We start from the raw sequence: 22,356 nt of genomic DNA on the forward strand, positions 1-22,356 counted from the left end.
AGGGCTTGAACCCGTGACTGTCTGACTTATTGATGAGAGTGCTACCACTGAGCCGAGTTGTCAGTCTGAATAACCTTTGAAAAATATACTTTCTACTGTATGGATGCAAAGTTTTCAAAGATTATAAACATCAAAATTGTTCAATAAATGACAGCAGTAAAGGAGGTATTTCAGTATTATTTGAGAAAAAAGTCGTAATGTAGCAGAGATAAACTATATTTGTACTATGCTATTTTGTTAGGTAACTTCATAGCTAACCTAAAGCAAGCTTTGGGGAATGATGTGATCAGGATCAACTACCTTGGAGACTGGGGCATGCAGTTCGGTAAGTTTTTTATATGGGCAAAGGAGGACTTTTTTGTATTGCATCATATTAACTATTATTTGAACTTCTTGAGGTGATGTTTGTGCATGTATTTGAACTACTGATGCAACATTAGTAGGGGGCTGTAGAGATTCTGGTTCATTACAATTTCCTCTTGTTTTCATGGTAATTGACTTGTAAGTGCTCCTCTTCCTCTAGAAGGTGTGGAAGAGCAGGCCCAATGCCAGCCGTGCTCCTTGCATTGGGTGAGTAACAGGAGGAACTGATCTGTAAGGTGTTATGGACAACATTCAGTTCTCCTTGTGATGTAGGTATCTCAGCTAATAGATAGATCAGAAAATTCAGGCCGACTGTAAGCCAAGTTGAGTGTGTGATCTTTGATATAACTAATTGCAGATGTTTCTGCGAAGCTGGTATCCTTACTGCTGCATTGCTGTGCATCACTACCCCGGAGGGCTGTGGATGCTGAGTCGTTGAGTATATTCAAGGCTGAGACAGATAGATTTTTGGACTCTAGGGGAATCAAGGGATATGGGGATCGGACAGGAAAGTGGAATTGAGGTTGAAGATCAGCCATGACCTGATTGAATGGCAGAACAGGCTTGAGAGGCCAGATGGCCTACTCCTGCTCCAACTTCTTAAGTTCTGATGTTCTTATCACGATTATGGTAATTTAGAAAGATAAATGGTTTTACTTTTCTGGGTGTTTTATTCTTTGTCAATGATTTAGGGTTGCTAGGAGCAGGATTTCAGCTGCTTGGCTCCGAAGCAAAACTGAAAGAGAATCCATTGCAACATCTTTTTGAAGTAAGTAAAACATATGAAAATGTGAACATAGAATTAATAGAGGGCAATTTTATTTTCAGTGAAATTTAGAGGTTGTCTTCAACCCTATGAATGCTGAAAATCTTTAGATTTAACATTGTAATGAATGTTATAAAGTTAAATTTTGAAAATGCAGAACATCTTAGCATAGAACATAAGATTCATAGATGAACCAGAATATTGCAGTATTGTCACAGTTCTTATTTTTGATGCAGAAATGTTCCTGTATTACTCAAAGGGTTAGATGCACAAAGGCCAATTACCTGCTCAACTCATCCAAACAAAGCATTCAAAACTGAAGGCAGAGTTGCAATCAAGAGGCACATCAACATGTTGGTACTGCACATCTTTGATTAAGAACATAACAGGAAAGGGTGTACATAAGAGAATGCTGAACATTCAACAACAAATATCCTGTAAAATTAGAATAACTAACCAGAAATCTTCACAATACACATGAATAAAATAACATCAGTTTTCCTACTTTTAGCTTGTTTCAAACTGGAGTTACATTTTGTATATAATTCTGATATATTTTATCTCATGGGACAGAATACAGGATATTAAGAACTGTGTTCTTCATTTTTAGCTTAAAGATCCTGTAGAGTACATGTAGCATGGTGGACCATTATTTTCAAGTTATTTACTGTTCTACGGAAGTGGTATAATAAGGTGTTATGGTTTTGAGTATTTTTTGACCAATTTTGGGACTCTGTTTGCACAATATACTAAGCTACTTGCAATGTTCTAAAACAAAATAGGGTTGAGAACCAGTAGAAGCTTGAACCCGGATCAGTTTTTAATTTTAATACTCAACTCTTTTTCCCCACCCCCATAACAAATCTTCAGTTTCAGCCAGATCATAGATTTCTTTTTTTGTTGTCAGTATTACTTCATATGTGCCAAAAATGATATGTTGGGTAGGATAGGCTTTTTTTACACTTTTTTTTTCCCTCCCTTCCCCTGCCCTTGAGAGTGAGCACTCTGGCAATGAAGTTGAGAAACATTCATTGGTAGTAAAACCTACTTTAGATGTCTATGGGTTGAAGCTGAGATTAAAAGCAAGGCCTTCTGAAAAGGAGTTCACTGTGCTGTCCAATCTTCGACTTAAATGTTCCAGAAAAATACTATTGTAGGTCAAAGAGGTTTAAAATAGTTTTGGAAGAAGCATTTAGCCAGGGCTTGATACTAAAGCTTTATTTGTGTGAAGGAAGTCTTTGGCAACCCTATCTTTACAGTCATGTACTTCATCAGAATATTTCTGATATAGCTTAAGCTGGTTATCTAATTGAAACTAAGATTTTCTCCACTGAAGTGAAAGTTCAGATTGCAACAAAAACTTGCATATATATAGTGCCTTTAACGTAGAAAAATGTCCCAAGGCTCATCACAGAAGCATAATCTGACAAAAATCAACACTGAGCCAGAGAAGGAAATATTAGGAGGGGTGACTAAAAGCTTGGTCAAAGAGATGGGTTAGAAGGAGTGTCTTAAAGGAGGAGAGGGAGGTGGAAAGACAAAGTGGTTTAGGGAGTGAATTCCAAAGCTTAAGGCCTAGACGGCTGAAAGCACGGCCACCACTGGTGCGGCAAAGGGATTGGGGCAGAGGCCAGAGTTGGAGAAATGCAGATTTCTCGTTGGCTTGTAGGTCTGGAGGAGGTTACAGAAATAGGGAGGGGTGAGATCATGAGGGGATTTGAACACCAGGATAAGAATTTTAAGTTTGAGGCATTGGGTGATCGGGAGCCAATGTAGGTCAGCAAGCACAGGGATGATGGATTAGTGGGATTTGGTGCGGCATAGGATACGGGCAGCGGAGTTTTAGATGAGCTGCAGTTTATGGAGGGTGGAGGATGGAGGATGGGAGGCTGGCCAAGAAAGCATTGGAATATTTGAGTCTGCAGGTAACAAAGACCTGGCTGAGGATTTCAGCAGCAGATGGGCGGAGACGGGCAATGTTACTGAGGTAGAAGTAGGCGGTCCTTGTGATGGAGAGGATATGGAGTTGGAAGCTCAACTCAGGGTCAAATAAGATGCCGAGGTGACAGAACAATCTGGTTTAACCTGAAACAGTAGCCTGGGGGGGGGGGGAATGGATTTGGTGGCAAAGATATGGAGTTTGTGGCGTAGAGCGAAGATGATAATTACTTGGTAAGTAAACAGTTCCAATTGCAATTTTTATATTTCTATGACCACCCCCCCAGCACACAATATTTTGCCCCCCTTTGTTTTAATGGATGGAAAATTACTGACTGGGGAGTGCAGAATTTGAAAATCTCATCCTTAGTGTCAAGCAGATAGATTTTGAGGTACATAAAAATGGCTATGTACGATGGAGTAGCAAACAAACTATTTCTCCAGTGGAGAGAAATTCTGAAAGATAAATACAAAGCTCTGATAGATGGTTAATGGCAATAGGCTTTAAACATTGAACAAAAAAAACTACTATTCAATCAGTTCATCGGCACTAAATAGTTTTGTATTTGAATTGCAGGTTTATGTTGAAGTGAACAAAATGGCAGAGAACAGTGAAGACATTCAGAAAGCAGCACAAGTATTCTTCAGGAAACTGGAGGGAGGGGACAAACAGACCATGGCATTGTGGGAACAGTTTAGGACCATAAGCATCGAAGAATATGGAAGAATTTATCAGGTGTGAAATAATGGGTCGCGGTTGTTCCAGCTACTCTGATACATAAAACAGTTGTTCTACAGTACCCAGGTATCGTTTCCCTCTCCCTCCCCTTCCCCCCCCCCCCCCCCCCCCCCCCAAGCATGATGAACAGAGGTTAGACTGTATAGTCAGTTTGCTAATGCATCTGTTAAAGAAACTTCACAGCATTGCAAGTAGGCTCCAAATATAGCCTTGATCGATAAATTGTCTTGTAGATGATCTAATCTGGGGTTTCTACATAACACTACTTATTGATATTAGTTGTTGTCTCATGCCCTTGCATATGGCATTACACCAAGTGTAGTCTTAAGGTGAAGTGGGCTTAGAGTGTGGGAAATAATTGGACCAGAGTATGCAAATACAAAAAGTGCCCATTTTAAAGTCATACATTCTGTCATTATTATATAATACTTTGATATTATTTATAGTTAAATAGCGAAACCGACAGCAATTTGGGAAGCACAGAAGTAGATTTGGTTGGAACGCAGGAGTTTCTCTGCAGTACAGGCTAAGGAGCTGGGAGAATCAGAAAGGTAATACAGTGCTACTACTGCCGAGAGGTGTACAAATTTACTTAGACAGTTTCCATTATAGATGTGAACACAGGAATTAGAAAAAGTTGACAAAAGTATGACAAAAAGTGACAACAGGAAGTACTTACAGATGTACGCTTTTTAACTTTACTCTTTGATCAATGTAGGTTTCTTACTTTAGAATTCCGTTTTATTAACTGCACTGTAATATCCTTTTATCCAGTTAATTCTGCACAAAATCAGATTTTATAGCATTTAAATTTAATTCTAAATTGACGCCATCACTGCTACCCTATATCCAGATGAGTGTTTTTGGTAATTTTTTCGGTATGCGGCGCAAGTTGGCTGTGTTTGATTAGGGAACGACATTAAAAGGTATGATGGTAGACAGGCAATGGCTAGCATTTAAAGAATTAATACATAATTTGCAACAAATATATATTCCTTTTATGGCACAAAAACGCAACAGGAAAAGTGATCCAACCATGGCTAAAATTAAAGATAGTATTAAATCAAAGGAAGAGGCATATAAAGTGGCCAGAAAAAGCAGTAAGCCTGAGGATTGGGAGCATTTTAGAATTCAGCAAAAGAGGAGCAGGAAATTGATAAAGAAAGGGAAAATAGAATGAGAAAAACATAAAAACGGACTGTAAAAGCTTCTACATGTAAAAAGGAAAAGACTGGCAAAGGCAAATGTGGGTCCCTTACAGACAGAGATGGGAGAATTTATAATGGGGAATAAGGAAATGGCAGAGAAATTAAACACATACTTTGGCTCTGATATTACCAGGGAGGCGGGTTGGCAGCAGGGGGGGCAACTGGGCGCATGGGTAACCCGCCCAGTCAAATCGGTGCGTTCCCCACACGATAGCGGGTAAACTGAAGCCACTTACCTTGGCTTCCGGGTTTCCCTGCGCAGTGGGCGGACTGTGCACCCGTATCACAGACTATCAGCCGGAGGAACCCTATTTAAAGGGGCAGTCCTCCAATGCTGCTCCTGCAGCAAACAGCCAAAATTACAGCATGGAGCAGCCCAGGGGAAAGGCTGCTCCCAGGTTTAATGATGCCTCACTCCAGGTGTTACTGGATCGGGTGAGGAGGAGGAAAGAGATCTTCTACTCGGCAGATGGGAGGAAGTGGCCTGCCTCTGTCACCAAGAAGGCCTGGCTCGAGGTGGCAGAGGAGGTCACCAGCAGCAGCAACATCTCCCGCACCTGGACACAATGCAGGCAATGCTTCAATGACCTAACTAGGTCAGCCAAAGTGAGTACACTTACTCATTCTCCTACACTCCGCCTTCCACATCACCACCCCCACCCCACAACTCCTTCTGCACTGCCAACACTACTCGATCACATCACTCCTCGCACCCACTCAAACTTCATCCTCAACTTACCTGCACTTACTCACCTCCCCAGTACTCATCCCACCACTACCACTCAACCCAATCCTCATACAAACTCATGGCTCTGTCTAATACTCACCCTCTAATGCATTTCTTTCATGGTCACCCTCACCCAACCTGCCACTACCTCTGATGCATCACGTATGAGTAGTAGGAAGTGTAAGGCAAAGGTTTTGTGAGCACAAATGGGATGCACAAGGGTGTTTGACGGTTTGTCATGTTTTTTATTTATATTTGATTTTGGTTCAACTCACATTAAATATTATATTGTCACTACTACTGCCACGTCTTGGCCATTCTTGACTGGCTTGTGCAATAAGCCCCTTTCATGAGGTTCTCCATGAACACCCACACTTGATGCCACCCGTTGGGCCACCCTACAGTGGGTGCATGTGTAGTTGCACGACTATTTTGTGCAGGTGCTTGTGGCGCAGCACTGTGTTGAGGAGCTCCACGCGGCGGAGGTGGACGGCGTGCCTAGCAATGCTGGTGATGTTGCTCGTCCTTGGATGAAGTGATGAATGCAACAATGGAGCCCCCCATCTGACGGTGTGAGTTTGAGGGGGGTCTGCAAAGTAGGTAAATGTGTCTGCACAGCAGAGTTTAGGGTATAAATTAATAATCTTGAGTGGAAAGACAAAGGGTGTGTTGCAGCCAAAACTTTGTCTGAAGTGACAGAGTGCCCTGCTGCAATAAATGAGGTATTCCCCCACAACTGTCAAAAAATCCTTTGCATCTCCCACTGGCTGCTGACTGAAACACGTCTGCTCCAACAGTGAGTGTTTCCCACAGCACGGGAAACATGCTGAGGATCCATGAAAATTGCACCCCTGCCAAAATCTCCAGTCAATGATGCCTGTCAAGTACCTTAACTAGGTAAGTAAGTATTTGAATTGTCATCCCGCCGGCTTTAATTGCGTGCACACCCAAACGCGTCATTGGGGAACCCGGAAATGGGAGGGTTGGAGCCGGGCTCCGGACCCGCTCTGGGATTCCTCCGTTTTAGGAGCCCCCCCCCACCCCGAACGCACCTGCTCGGCCATCCTAAAATCGGTCCCTTTGTGTCTGTCTTCATGGAAGGAGACATAAAAAACCTCCCAGAAATACTAGAGAACCAAGGGTCTGGCGAGAATGAGGAACTGAAGAACGTAGTATTAGTAAAAAAAATAGTACTAGAGAAATTATTGGGACTGAAAGTCGATAAATCCCAAGGACCTGATGATCTACATCCCAGGGTTTTGAAAGAGGTGGCTATAGAGATAGTGGATGCATTGGTTGTCATCTTCCAAAATGCTATAGATTCTGGAATGGTTCCTGCAAATTGGAGGGTAGAAAATGTAACCCCACTATTTAAGAAAGGAGGGAGAAAACAGGGAACTTACAGACCTGTTAGCCTGACAGTAATAGGGAAAATACTAGAATCTATTATAAAGGATGTGATAACAGGATACTTAGAAAATAATAATGGGATTTGGCAGAGTCAACATGGATTTATGAAAGGGAAATCATGTTTGACAAACCTATTGGTGTTCTTTGAGGATGTAACTAGTAGAATAGATAAGGGGGAACCCATGGATGTGGTGTATTTGGATTTTAAGAAGGCTTTCGATAAGGTCCCACACAGGAGGTTGGTGAACAAAGTTAGAGCACACGGAAGTGGGGGTAATATATTGGCATGGATTGAGAATTGGTTAACAGACAGAAAACAGAGAGTAGGAATAAAGGTGTCTTTTTCAGGTTGGCAAACTGTGACTAGTGGGGTACCGCAGGGATCGGTGCTTGGGCCCCAGCTATCCACAATCTATATCAATGATTTGGATGAGGGGACCAAATGTAATATTTCCAAGTTTGCTGATGACACAAAACTAGGTGGGAATGTGAATTGTGAGGAGGATGCAAAGAGGCTTCAAGGGGATATGGACAGGCTAAGTGAGTGGGCAAGAACATGGCAGATGGAATATAATGTGGAAAATGTGAAGTTATCCACTTTGATAGGAAAAACTGAAATACAGAGTATTTTTTAAATGATGAGATTGGGAAATGTTGATGTTCAAAGGGACCTGGGTGTACTTGTATATGAGTTACTGAAAGCTAACATGCAGGTGCAGCAAGCAATTAGGAAGGCAAATGGTATGTTGGCCTTTATTACAAGAGGATTTGCATACAGGAGTAAAGATGTCTTACTGCAATTATATAGGGCCTTGGTGAGACCGCACCTGGAGTATTGTGTATAATTTTGGTCTCCTTACCTAAGAAAGGATATCCTTGCCATAGAGGGAGTGCAACGAAGGTTCACCAGACTGATTCCTGGGATGAGGAGAGATTGAGTAGACTAGGCCTGTATTCTCTAGAGTTCAGAAGAATGAGAGGTGATCTCATTGAAACATACAAAATTCTTACAGGGCTTGACAGAGTAGATGCAAGGAAGATGTTTCCCCTGGCTGGGGAGTCTGGAATCAGAGGTCACAATCTCAGCATAAGGCGTAGGCCATTTAGGACTAAGATGAGGAGAAATTTCTTCACTCAGAGGGTGGTGAATCTTTGGAATTCTCTACCCCAGTGGGCTGTAGAGGCTCAGTCATTGAGTACATTCAAAATAGAGATCGATAGATTTCCAGATATTAAAGGCATCAAGGGATATGGGGATAGTGCAGGAAAATGGCGTTGAGGTAGAAGATCAGCCATGATCTTGTTGAATGGCGGAGCAGGCTTGAGGGGCCAGGTGGCCTACTCCTGCTCCTTTTTCTTATGTTCTTACGGACTGCAGCGGTTCAAGAAGGCGGCTAACCACCACCTTCTCGAGGGCAATTAGGAATGGCAATAAATGCCGGCCTTGCCAGCGACGCCCACATCCCATGAATGAATTTTTAAAAAAGTAAAAATGGTACACCGGGGAGACACCATCTGCTTGAACCAGGCAGGGTTTCTGTCCACAAATTAGCTGATACAGAAAATACTCTTCGATGGCTCAGACAGCAGGATTAAAATGTAATATATTTAACTTGATGAACAGAAATTTAATTTCTAATCGTATCCAAATGTAAGGACTCAGTCTGGGGAAATACGTGAAGGTAACAACTGTTACTGGCCATCATCCCAGCATCGGCCAAGGTGTGAAGATTTGCTTGACTAATATTAAGTCATACATCACAGACTGAATTCCTAATATCATCCATGCTGTTGTGGAAGTTGCAAAGCAGAGATCAGATGTTTCCTTACAAAGAGGTGATGAGCATCAGAGAGATAGTTAATTTGCAAAAACCTAGGTGTAGATCACCTGTCCTCTCTGCCAGCATAAGAAGATCCAAAGTGGGGGGAAAGTTTTCTTTTAAATTAGAACTGTCATCTTTGCTCCTTTTTTTTCCTCCAAAAAAGCAAAGAGCCAGAAATTAAAGGAGGAATAAAAATCTCCTATAGTTTAAAAGACAGTGGATGAAGCTTTTGCTTCTGAGATAGGTTTAGCAAAATCATGAACCTGTTCTTCATAAATGGATTTACTGCATCTAGTGTATAGAGGAGATCTTCCCCAATGTGCCTTATTGAATTGCTAATACTGTAATTTTACCACTAACAATCTGATTTTAAAAAATGCATTGTGTGTGTGTGCATGTTAGCATGGTGTGTGTGTGTTTTTTTTTGTGTGTGTGTGTGCATTTGTGTCATCTGAGTAGAAATCCAGAACTGGTCAGTTTAGGGGGTATGCTATACAAGCTTAAGTGGCACTGTGTGGAAGGATGTGAGTGCCTTCCATTTAAAAGTGAGTACATATTTAAAAATAAAACACGTTAAAATATCCTGAACAATTAATTATTTTTCCTTTTACTTCAAAAATAAGCTTCTATGTTTAGTGTGTTGCTCACTCTGTATTGACCAATGGAAATAATGAAAGTCGTGGGTACATGGGCTTATATTGAGCTCAGTTTTATGATCAGGTAACCACTGAACATTGAATTACATATTTAAATATTTTTTGATCTGGATTGCTGCAAATTGTTTCTAGTTGATCTAAACTGAGTTGTGTTTCATTTTGTTGTAAGGCCTGTTTCGAAAGTAGTCTTTTGAAGTTAATGTAGTTTTTAAATTTATATATATTCCAACAGCGACTTGGAGTGCATTTTGATGAGTACTCTGGAGAATCATTGTACCAAGTGAAATCACAAGACATCCTGCGGCTGATTGATCAGAAAGGACTGCTCAAGAAAACAAAGTACGATTAGACTTCAATGGTTGTATTTTATAAAAATGTGCACGTTTCATTATGCCATTGTTGAACTTTTTTTAAAAAAGATTAAAAACAAGAAAACCAAAACTGCTGGAAAAACGCAACAGTTCATTCAGCATTTGAAAAGATCAAAAGATAGGTTCCTTTTTTTGGGTGGAAGTTCATCATCAGAACTGAGAAAGGAAATGTGGGTGGTAATAATTAGACCTGTTTACTTCTAAATTAAGTTACGGTCTCTGGAACTTGGGTCCTAGCCCTGAAGAAGCCTTGAGGCAGTAAGTTGAAATGTCCCGGAAGAATTTCAGCACGTCACTGAAGATGGGAATGAAGATAACCAGTGTTCTCCCAAGGTATTTAAAACATGTTGGGCCCAATGCGCTTGAAAGGTCGACTCACTTCTTGGTTTTTGCACAGCTTTGTGCTGTGTGATTTTCATTCAAAGCTTTTCATTTAACAAGTATTTTGTTGGAAAAATAATTAATAGAGACAAGATGGAAGCTTTGGCGAGGAGTTTGTGAACTTCAGTCTTCCCAGTGTTTAGCTAGAGGAAATTATGGCTCATCCAAGACTGCATATCAGTTAAACAGGGCAACGGAGGGGTCAAAAGAGGTGGTGGGGAGGTGGAGCTTGTGCTCATCAGCATCCATACGGGATCCAGCCACACAGCTTTGGGTTACTTCCTTGCCTACAAGCATGATCTTGGCCTGATGTCGAGCTACCACTTCTTCAGCACCCATCTGGTGAAATTGAAAAGACACCTTTGGATAGCAATGTGCTTGATCTGCCGGTTACCTCTGATATTGACCCTGCGGAGGTTTGTTTAATTCATATAGTTTAGATATTCTTATGTGATTGAACTGTGCAGAATTATTTAATAGTGACCAAATACAATTTTAATGTTTACTTTTTCTGTATAAAATCTCTATCTACTACCTAAAGATATAAAATAAACCGAAGTTTGATCACTTTTTTCTTTATTCCTCCATTGATTACAGTAATAGGATGTTATCTCTATATCTTGTTTGTTTCTAAAGGCAAGGAACTGGAGTAGTTGATCTTTCACCAAATGGTGATCTCTCCGTTTATGCCAAAGTGGTTCGTAGCGATGGGACTTCCCTTTACTTGACCAGGTAAGAATCTATTTTTCATTCTTAAAACTTTTTTTTATTAATTACTGTACATGAAAGGATTGGTGATACGTAAATATTTATCCAGCCAGCCATGTCCGTCACCATGCAGTTGGATAAGGCCGTACTTGACCAAGCCATATGTCTGCTGCGCCAATGCTTTGTTCTTTTCTGTAGATTTCCATTTCTTTTTTTATAGTTTCAAATTTAAAGAGATCTGAGAGATGGAAACAACTATTGTTCAGGAATCACAGTTTTTTTTTTAAAGTAGGAAAGAGGATCGAGGTCTTCACTCAATAGTAACCTTGTTACCTGAGCAACAAGGTTACTATTGAGCTGAGTCGGAATTTACATATTCAATAAATAGACTTCCACTACACGTAATAAAGGTAGATAACAAAAGCTCGAGGTTGGAAAATTTAGCTGCAATTAAATAGTAATTCACGGAGACAGTAAGAATGCTGCGTGTGTTGGTGTACCAATGCTCCATACCAGAGTGGTAGTGCATCGGTTGATATTCACAATTTCTTGCACAGTGAGTTCTCAATCCTGGCCATGTCATTAGAAGGGTACAAGAAGTGAAGCTGGGCTGCTTTCTCCATGTGAAAGAAAGAAAAAAATCAGGAAGGTGAGTCAAGCAGCCAGATTCACTGGCAGAGACTTGGGAGTAAAAGCCTTACTGACTCTTTGATAGGGAGTGTGATGTGTCTTTGGGGGAAGGAAATTTGAAAAAAAATTGGTTCTTCATGTCACAGAAGTAGCAGTAGATTTAAGTGCATGTTGATCCTGTTTCAGATCTATATGAATATTAATTTCAGGTGGTAATAGTTTGCTCAGCTAATGCAAGCTAAGTCAACAATGTTGATAACATTGATGCAGTAGGCAAATATTTCTTAAATGATTTTTTGCTTTTGGTGAAGAGACTTAATGTGAGAAATGACATGGCTGTATTGGTCCACCATTGAACAGAAAATAAAGATCATTGAAAGCATGTTAGCAATCAAACACTCTCTCCAAAACCTAGTGTGTCTTCAAACTAAATCTTACCTAGTAGAAAAATTCCACTTAAACTTTTATAGAGAGAGAACCTTTGGATGCGTCCAAAGCAGGCATATGATGCATAGTTGTAATGGTCACAGTGGCCAAAAGCTGTCAATTTGAATTTATCACAGTTCATCAGATCAGGAGTGATGTTTACACTTCCAGCACACGGAGTGCAGTGGTTCAAGAAGGTGGCCCACCACCATCTTTACGGGGGCAACTAGGGATGGGCAAAAATGCTGGCCCATAAATACTATATAAATGCAAATCGTTGTTGTTTCTTTTTCCCTAACCAACCAGTGAAATTAGAAACTACCGATTTGAGAATCTGAATCAATCCAGTAGCAATATGAGGTTATTTACAAACTCTGCTGAATATGTCCAATCACTATGGAGCAGCGATCAACAAAACTAATGGAATGTTGAATTATAGCCAAAATGGTAAGAGTGGAAGTAAGAGGAAGTCATGCTCAAACTGCTTAGTGCTCTGATCAAACCACACTGAGTACTGAGTCATTCTCTGGTCACTGAGACACAGAGAGCCCTGGAAGTGGTGGAGGGAAAAGCCACAAGACACATCCCTAACATCAGAGAGCTGAATTAGAAGGAAAGACTAGATAGTTTTCAGCCTAGAATGGCGATGACTGAGAAGGACATCAAAGTGTTATGTGAGACCGTGAATTATATAGAAAAGTTAATTCTGGAACATTATTTCAAATTAAACTCTGACTGTAGGATAAGTAGACAGAAGTTTAAACTAGTAAAGAGTGATGTCTTCACACAGTAATAAATAAAGTACATATGACGGAGGCAAAAGTCCTGGAATCATTGAAGAAACAGTTGGATGCTGCGATGGGACAACAGTAAGCTTATTTTTGGAGGGATGGGTCACTTGACCTGTCTCATCCATAGCTATTGGTTACTTTGTGAACTCTGTAGTAGCGTTACAACCACTTTTTTTTTAAGACCTTTAGTGAATCAGAACCTTTTTAAAATCAGTTCTTTATTTTACTGAAGTGCAGTGCATGATAGGCCATTTATTATTGAAAACATGTGTGAGGTATTTCAGCTCCAGCATCTACACAAGGTGGTCGATTTTAGGATGGCCAAGCGGGTGTGTTGGGGGCGGGGGGGGCTCGTAAAATGGGGGAATCCCAGAGCGGGTCCGGAGCCCGGCTCCAACCCGCCCACTTCTGGGTTCCCCAGTGACGTGTTCGGGTGCGCGTGCGGCTCCCGCATGCGGGACTCCCACCGGCAATTAAAGCCGGTGGGATGACAATTTAAATACTTACTTACCTAGTTGAGGTACTTGACAGAGCGCATTGACAGGAGATTTTGGCAGGGGTGCAATTTTCATGGATCCTCAGCGTGTTTCCCGTGCTGTGGGAAACAATCCCTGTTGTAGCAGACGTGTTTCAGGATTTTTTGACCGTTGGGGGGAATACCTCATTTATTGCATCAGGGCACTCTGTCACTTCAGACAAAGTTTTGGCTGCAATACCTATGTCTTTCCACTCAAAATTATTAATTTATACCCTAAGCTCTGCTGTGCAAACACATTTACCTACTTTGCGGACTCCCTCAAACTCACACCATCAGAGGGGGGGAGCCATGGCTGCTTCCTCACTTCATCCGACGACGAGCAACATCGCCAGGCATGCCGTCCACCTCCGCCACGTGGAGCTCCACAACACAGTGCTGCGCCACAGGCACCTGCACAAAATCGTCGTGCAACTACACATACACCCACTGTACGGTGACCCAATGGGTGGCATCAAGTGTGGGTGTTCATGGAGAACCTCATGAAAGGGACTTATTGCACAAGCCAGTCAAGAATGGCCAAGACGTGGCAGTAGTGGTGACAATATAATATTTAATGTGAGTTGAACCAAAATCAAATATAAATTTTAAAAAAACATGACAAACCGTCAAACACCTTTTGTGCATCCCATTTGTGCTCACAAAACCTTTGCCTTACGCTTCCTACTAATCATACGTGATGCATCCCCTGTGGCTGCAGCAGAAGTAGTGGCAGGTTGGGTGATGGTGACTGTGAAAGAGATGCATCAGAGGGTGAGTGTGAGACCGAGCCATGAGATTGTATGAGGATTGGGTTGAGTGGTAGTGGTGGATGAGTAGTGGGAGGTGAGTAAGTGCAGGTAAGTTGAGGATGAAGTTTGAGTGGTTGTGAGGAGGAATGTGATCGAGTAGTGTTGGCAGTGAAGGAGTTGTGGGGTGGGGGCAGTGATGTGGAAGACGGAATGTAGGAGAATGAGTAAGTGTACTCACTTTGGCTGACCAAGTTAGGTCATTGAAGCGCTTCCTGCACTGTATCAAGGTGCGGGATATATTGCTGCTGGTGACCTCCTCTGCTACCTCGAACCAGGCCTTCTTGGTGGCAGAGGCAGGCCACTTCGTCCCCTGGGCTGCTCCATGCTGTAATTTTGGCTGTTTGCTGCAGGAGCAGCATTGGAGGACTGCCCCTTTAAATAGGGCTCCTCCAGCTGATAGCCTGTGATGCAGGTGCGCAGTCCGCACACTGCACAGGTTTCCAACGGGAAACTCAAAAGCCAAGGTAAGTGGCTTCAATTTACTCGCGATCGCATGGGGAACCCACCGATATTACTGGGCGAGTTACCCACACACCCAGTCGACCCCCTGCTGCCAACCCGCCTCCCTGGTAATATCGGGGCCAAGGTGTTATTGAATCAGGGCTAGTAGACATTTTCTGCATGAGTCACATCCATTTGGTAGCTTTGGTGGCAAAAATGGCACAGTAATGAGCCACTTTGTTTGAAAATCTGAACAGTTCAGCACAGCCTGCAAACCAGCGAGCTTTTCAGGGCTGGATTCAGCCCATTGGCTTTATGCTGTTTATCAGTGGGCTCGTCAAATACGAAATTGGGAGAGCCTCTTTGGATTTTGTCCCTTCACAGTTATGGACAATTTGTTTGATCAGCTATGCAGAAAGTACATTGTGTAATATCTACCAGTTTGAACGTCTGTGGGTTAAAAAAAATCAATATACTTTTAACAACTGACTGACTTTTAAAAAAAAATTAACTGCATCCGCCCCACCTTTTTTTTTCCCTTGGGCCTTGTTTTGTTTTTTGATTAGGAGATGCATTGCATAGCAATGCTAGAGTATGGGTAGATCAATCACATCGGGAGTTGGCACCTATTCATATTTTTCTTTATCCTCCAGTTATACCAGCCGGTGGCCTGCTTGACCTGGTATTTTCAGTTAAATCAGATTGAAATTCCCTGCATTCTGGTAAGCCATTATTCACTGGCTTCCCAGAGCATGGCAAATCCGAAACCACAGAAAACTCCGTCGCTGCGCAGATACATAGGAACAGGAGTAGGCCATTCAGTCCCTCGAGCTCGCTCCGCCATTTGATAAGATCGTGGCTGATCTGTGATCTAACTCCATATACCTGCCTTTGGCCCATATCCCTTAATACCTTTGGTTGGCAAAAAGCTATCTATCTTCTAGTTAGGGCATCTGCAATGTGCTCACCTACATCCTTTCAAAACCCTGGGATGGAAACCATCTGGTCCTGGGGATTTGTCACTCTTTAGTGCTATTATTTTCTTCATTACTGTTGCTTCACTTATGTTAATTTTATCGAGTCCCTGTCCCCGATTCAATATTAGTTTTCTTGGGATTTCCGGCATGCTATCCTCTTTTTCTACTGTAAATACTGACGCAAAGTAATTATTCAACATATCTGCCATTTCCCCATTGTCATTGACAATATCCCCACTTTCAGTTTTTAAGGGGCCAACACTGCTCCTGACCACCCTCTTTTTCCTAATATAACTATAAAAGTTCTTTGTATTGGTTTTGATATCCCTTGCAAGTTTCTTTTCATACTCTCTTTTTGTAGCTCTTACTATCTGTTTTGTGACCTTTGTTATCTTTGTATCTTTCCCATTCGCCAGGATCGGTGCCATTTTTTGCCTTTTTGTACCCCCTTTCCTTATGTCTTATACTGTCGCTTACTTCTTCAGTTGTCCAAGGCTTTTTTTGGGCAAGTAGAGTTCTTGCCCCTCAGAGGTATAAACCAGTTCTGTATCACGTTAAATGTTTCTTTAAACATTTCCCACTGATCATCAGTCGTTTTACCCATTAACGGATTTGCCCAGTTTACTGTGGACAGTCTCTGTCTCATCTCATTGAAGTCAGCCTTGCCTAAGTCTAGAATCTTAGCAGCTGACTCACTTTTTTCTCTTTCAAACACTACCTTGAACTCGATCATGTTATGATCGCTATTGGAGAGATGTTCGCGCACAGTTAAGCTGTTAACTAAATCTGGTTCATTACTCATTACTAAATCTAGTATGGCTTGCCCCCTTGTTGCCTCCAGGACATACTGCTGTAGAAAACTATCCCGGACACACTCAAGAAATTCATTACCCTTCTGACAGTTGCGTGTCTGCTTTTCCCAATCTATGTGAAGGTTAAAGTCCCCCATTAAGACCACTATGCCTTTGTTACGCGCTTGTCTAATCTCTGCATTTATACAATCTAGCACTTCAGAGCTGCTGCTGGGGGTCCTATACACAACTCCCACTATAGTCTTAGATCCTTTCCTATTTCTCAATTCAACCCATAAGGTTTCTGTTGGCTGCTTACTTCTCGTTATATCCTCCTTTATCATTGAATTGATTTCATCTCTAATCACTAAGGCTACTCCTTCCCCTCTTCCATTTTTCCTGTCTCTCCTGTAGACCGTAATAACCTGGTATATTTAGTTCCCAATCCTGACCATCCTGCAGCCATGTCTCAGTAATAGCTATCATGTCATACCCTCCAATTTGAATTTGTGCCTGTAGTTCATTTAATTTATTCCTTATACTCCGTGCGTTTGTATATAGAACTCTTAGTTGGGCCACATACCCGAGCCTGAATTCAGCTTTGATGCTGGGTTAATTGCTTTATACCTTCTAGTTTTCACTTTATCTGTAGTGCCTAAAGTTCACTTTCTTTCTGCTGCTCTACGCTTTTCACTTGTTCTTGAACTACTATTTGTATTGTGAATTTCCCCTGGGTCCTCCCGTCTCTTGCTGCTTTCAACTTTACTCTCTTCTGACTCCCCGCTCAGGTTCCCATGCAGCATATCTCAGTCCTTCACCCCCCACCCCCCCAAATATTTGGGGCAAGACAGCGCCCATATCCAGTGGGATCTAGTATCTCAAAAGGTCAGATAACCTGACCGTGATATTTTTAAAAGCATTTCTCCACAATTTCTTTCCCCACCCCCTCTATCTGCTGCTTCCCTGAAAGGCGAAGTACAGAAAATCCTGCTCCACTAACATGTTGAATTGACATGCTACCCTTCCTATAGATTACAGTCCACCTACCCTTGAGATGTGAACTCACAGTCCTTTCATCTCCACCAGTATGGCTTTAAATTTCTGTTACATTTTTAACCATGGCATAATATTTAGTGTAAGTTATCTCCACCTTCATGAGCTGTGTTTTGGTTCAATGAGAATAGAGAAACGCTTATGAATTATCTTGTAAATGTGAGTGTGCAAATAATATTCTATTCATGTAAGCTTAAAGTTCCAGTAAATTCATTGGTGTAAATGTGCTGTTTTTCTAGTTTGTCTACTTAGTAGACAGATCCTCTAATACTGCAGCATTTGCTTACTTGAAGAAATGTTTTTGTACACAGTTGCTATGTTACCAAAATAATAAAGATTTGCATGAAGTACAGGCATGCAGACATTTTAAAGGATTATTAGAAATCTATGCATTACAGTGCAGTACAGGAACTAATTATAAGCTCTCTAATATTTATGACAGGACATCTCAAACACAATGTGGCGCTCTTCAGCTAAAGAAAATATGCAAAATATACTTTCACTTGGAAATGTTAACATGTAAATAACATGTAATGGGAAATATGTTTCTGAAAAGGAACATTGGCAGCTATTTGTACTGAGACAGGATTTAAAAGCAAAATAAAAAAGAGAAATTGTAAATTTCAAATAACTCAGCAGGAAGATATTTATTTCCTCTACCCAAATTAGCAGGGATTGGTCAAAGTGGAAGGCCACAAATTTTTTTCCCCGCATCCATCTAGGAGATGATTGCTATTACTTCTGGGCTGGCTCGTTGCCGGAACTTGCCGAAGGGCGGTCTGTTTGTCCAAGTTTCCATTACGGTTAAAGTAGCAGATTCCCCATGCTCTGTGGTGACTTATAATGACAGTTATGTGGAAAATGGGCAATTTTTATCTGCTGATTATAATTACAATGCCCGTCTAGTTCCTGAACAAGATTGTAGCAATCATCTCAGATCATAAGTTTTCAAACTAGGGACCCTGGAACACATCAGGTTTCTGTCCATTTACCAGATTTCTGTAATTTTTTGTATTTGTCTTAACAGCACATTACTTCTGTTCTTATAAACTAATAAAAGCATTTCTTTGCAATGATGGTATTGTTTTCCTTTGAATAGCTGACACCATCTCCATGAAGTTGGGACAGGGGCTCCAGGGAGCGTGTCAATATTTGCAGGGAGTCTTCTCCCCCACCCCCCCAAAGTTTGAAAACCACTGGATTAACATTATCAATATTAACATTTGGGAAACAATTGCTCCCCTTGAGTTGGTGCCTATGTTTTTGGTTAATGAATTGCAAGAAATTAACAATTCACTATATAAAATAGCATTATTTCATGTCAGAGTTATGATGATTTTTGCTCCATTCTGTAACTCGTGAAGGGAAATACTGTTTTGTGAAATTTGATGAAAGGCTTTTTGATTATCAGTGACTTCGTTTGTTGAAACAACAGAAGTGTCATCCATGGGAATAACTGCTGTTCCTTCACGATTTTTGTTTGCAGAGATATTGCAGCTGCTGCAGACCGAATGGAGAAATACAATTTTGACAAAATGATTTATGTGGTAGGTACCTAGAGGGAGGTTTTACAAGAAATGCTTTAAGGACCCAAACTGTATGAGAATTCATGTACTTACAGTCAGGTGATTATAGGTAGTTGGTTTGGTCGTACATTAATTGTACATAGTTCCAAAACATTATTTTCCCCTAGAGGATTATTTTTTAACAGGCTTTTCCACAAGAATCTATTTATATAGCATCAACTCAAATAAAAATTCTGATGAAACTTCAATGTGAAATTATCTTGATAAACTTAAACCATTGCTTTTGCCAGAAAATATTTTGTATACAAATTAGAACATAATATTCAAACAGTATAAAATCACATGGATACAATTGAATTTATTCATTTTGTTCAATTTTCAAGACAACTTCAACTCCATTTTCTGCCCCCACCCCCAAAATAAATTGAATTGGTCTCACCATCAACTCGCTCTTGAGCCATTGACTAGGATGTGGGTTTGTGTGTCTTAAATTGTTTACAAAAAATGTTTTCTTCAGTGAAACTTTCTGGTGCATAGCCAATGTGAAATGTGAGGATTCTGATAACAGGTCCACTTCCATGAAATGAATATGGGTGAAAGGACAGTGTCTTCAAAACCAAATATTGTTGACCATGTAAAGGTGGTAACTTATACTGACAATATTATCCTAACTCTAATTCTTAGAGAACGGAAAAGAAAAACAACAACACTAATGTAGAAAATTATCCCAAGGTGCTTCACAGAGACATAATCAGACAAAAACTGAGCCAAAGAAGGAGATATTAGGAGGGGTGAGGTCACAGAGGTGGGCTCTAAGGAGGAGAGGGGAGGTGGCGAGGCGGAGGGGGTTTAAGGAGGGAATTCCAGAGCGTGATGCCTGGGTGGAAAAAGCCACAGCCGCTAATGGTGGGACGAAAGACAGTAGGGATGCATAAGAGACCAGAGCTGGAAGGATGGAGAGTTCTGGGGGGTTGTAGGACTGGAGAAGCTTACAGAGATGGGGAGCGGCAAGACCATGAAGGGATTTAAACACAAAGATGAGAATTTTAAATTGGATGTGTTGCTGGGCTGGGAGCCATTGTAGGTCAACAAGGGCCGGAGCGATGGGTAAGCAGAACTTGGTGCGGATAGGATATTGTCAGCAGAGTTTTGGATGGCCTGAAGTTTACAGTGCGAGTGGATGTTCCTTCTCTGCCTAGTCCTGAAGTCCCCACCATTACAGATGGCAGTCTTCAGCCAATTTAATTTGCTCCATGTGACATCAAGAAAAGCTAAGTGCACTGCACACAACAAAGGCTATGGGCCCTGACAATATCCCGGCTATAATGTTGAAGACCTGTGCTCCAGAACTAATTGTCTCTAGGTAAGCTGTTCCATTACAGCCAAAACACTGGCCACCTACCTGACAATGTGGAAAATAGCCCAAGTAAAGTTCTGTCCCAAAAAAAGCAGAACAGATCCAATCCAGCCAATTACTGCCCTATCAGCGTACTCTCAATCATCAGCAAAGTGATGAAAGGAGTCATCAAAGGTGCTATCAAGCAGCACTTGGTTACCAATAACTTGCTCACCAATGGTCCGTTTGGGTTCTGCTAGGACCACTCGGCGCCAGACCACATTACAGACTTGGTCCAATCATTGAGGTGAGAGTGATTGCCCTTGACATCAAGGCAGCATTTGATCAAGTGTGGCACCAAGGAGCCTTATTAAAACTAAATTTAATGGGGAAAACTCTCCAGTGGCTGAAGTTATACCTGGCACAAACAAAGGTGGTTGTGGTTGTTGGAGGCCAATCATTTCAGCCCCAGAACATAGCCTGAGAAGCTCCTGCAGCAAAGGTTACTTAGGCCCAAATATCTTTAACTGCTTCATCAATGACCTTCCCTCCATCATAAGGTCAGAGGTGGGGCTGTTCACTGATGATTGCACAGTGTTCCGCTCCATTCACAATTCCTCACATAGTGAAGCAGTCCATGCTCGCATGCAGCAAGACCTGGACAATATCCAGGCTTGGGCTGATAAGTGGCAAGTAACATTTGTGCCACACAAGAGCCAGGTAATGACCATCTCCAAGAACCTAAGTGTCTCTCCTTGACATTCAATGGCATTACCATCGCCGAGTCCCCTACCATCAACATCCTGGGGGTCGCTGTTGACCAAAAACTCAACTTGACCAGCCACATAAATGCCATGGGTACTGGAGCAGGTCAAAGGCTGGGTATTCTGTGGCGTGGTTAACCTCCTGAATTCCTAAAGCCTCTCTACCACCTACAAGGGACAAGTCAGGGGTTGATGGAGTACTTTCCACTTGCCTGGATGGGTGCAGCTGTAACAATACTCGAGGCTCGACAACATCCAGGACAAAGCAGTCTGCTTGATCGGCTCTTTAGCCACTGGCCTAAACATCCATCCCCTCCTCCACTGCTGTACCATGGCTACACTATGTACTATCTACAGGATACAATGCAGGAACTTACCAAAGCTTCATCGTCAGCACTTCCCAAAGCCTCAACCACCACTGCCCAGAAGGACAAGGACAAGGGCAGGAGGTGCGTGGGAACATCATCATCTCCAAGTTGCACACAGTCCTGACTTGGACATACATAGTCATTCCTTCATCGTCACTGGGTTAAAATCCTGGAACTCCCTTCATAAAGCACCTTCATTGCACTAACTTCAGCAATTCAAGAAGGCGGCCCATCACCACCACCTCGAGCAACGAGGGATTGGGCAATGAATGCCGGCCTTGTCAATAACACCCACATACCAAGAATGCATTTTAAAAAAAAGATGGAAATAGATGATCTTTGTGATTGATCACCTGTCCTAATATCATCTTATGTGGCTCGGTGTAAAATTTTGTTTGATATCGCTCCTGTGAAGCGCCTTCAGATGTTTTACTACGTTAAAGGCGCTACATAAATGCAAGTTGTTGTTTGTCACATGACTTTGATCATGTGTTGGAATGATTAGGATCACTGTGGTGGTGCCCTACTGGAGCATTCATGTTCCTGCAATTTTTTTTAAAAAAACAATTGGTAGCATGTTTTCAATTTGATTATTTTGTGATGTGCCTAGGAATTAGGTTGGAAAAAGAACGTGATTGGGGCCTTGTTGGTGCAATTTTTATATTGATAGATTTATATTTCTTCTTCAGACAGATAAAGAACAGCGTACTCATTTTCAGCAAATGTTTGAAATACTGAAAATCCTGGGCTATAACTGGACAGAACGGTAAGTCATAAATAAAGAAAGCTCATTGTAATTACCCCATCCCATGGTGGGGGGGCGGGGGAGAAGAGAGA

At 41.6% G+C, this 22,356-nt stretch overlaps 1 protein-coding gene across 3 annotated transcripts in view; it reads left to right on the plus strand.

Moving 5' to 3' along the window:
• Positions 1–22,356, plus strand: part of rars2 (arginyl-tRNA synthetase 2, mitochondrial) — an 80,620-nt gene that overhangs the window by 30,470 nt on the left and 27,794 nt on the right. For 2 of the 3 annotated variants that reach the window (XM_067984904.1, XM_067984906.1), the window contains 8 exons: positions 242–325; positions 1,056–1,132; positions 3,645–3,803; positions 5,435–5,620; positions 9,863–9,969; positions 11,019–11,114; positions 19,012–19,072; positions 22,209–22,285. In XM_067984904.1, the coding sequence (XP_067841005.1) occupies positions 242–325; positions 1,056–1,132; positions 3,645–3,803; positions 5,435–5,620; positions 9,863–9,969; positions 11,019–11,114; positions 19,012–19,072; positions 22,209–22,285 (847 nt within the window). The remainder of the gene's footprint in view (positions 1–241; positions 326–1,055; positions 1,133–3,644; positions 3,804–5,434; positions 5,621–9,862; positions 9,970–11,018; positions 11,115–19,011; positions 19,073–22,208; positions 22,286–22,356) is intronic. The other variant, XM_067984905.1, reaches the window with a different exon arrangement.

This window comes from Heptranchias perlo, chromosome 5, assembly GCF_035084215.1.
Source record: "Heptranchias perlo isolate sHepPer1 chromosome 5, sHepPer1.hap1, whole genome shotgun sequence".
Lineage (NCBI taxonomy): Eukaryota > Metazoa > Chordata > Chondrichthyes > Hexanchiformes > Hexanchidae > Heptranchias > Heptranchias perlo.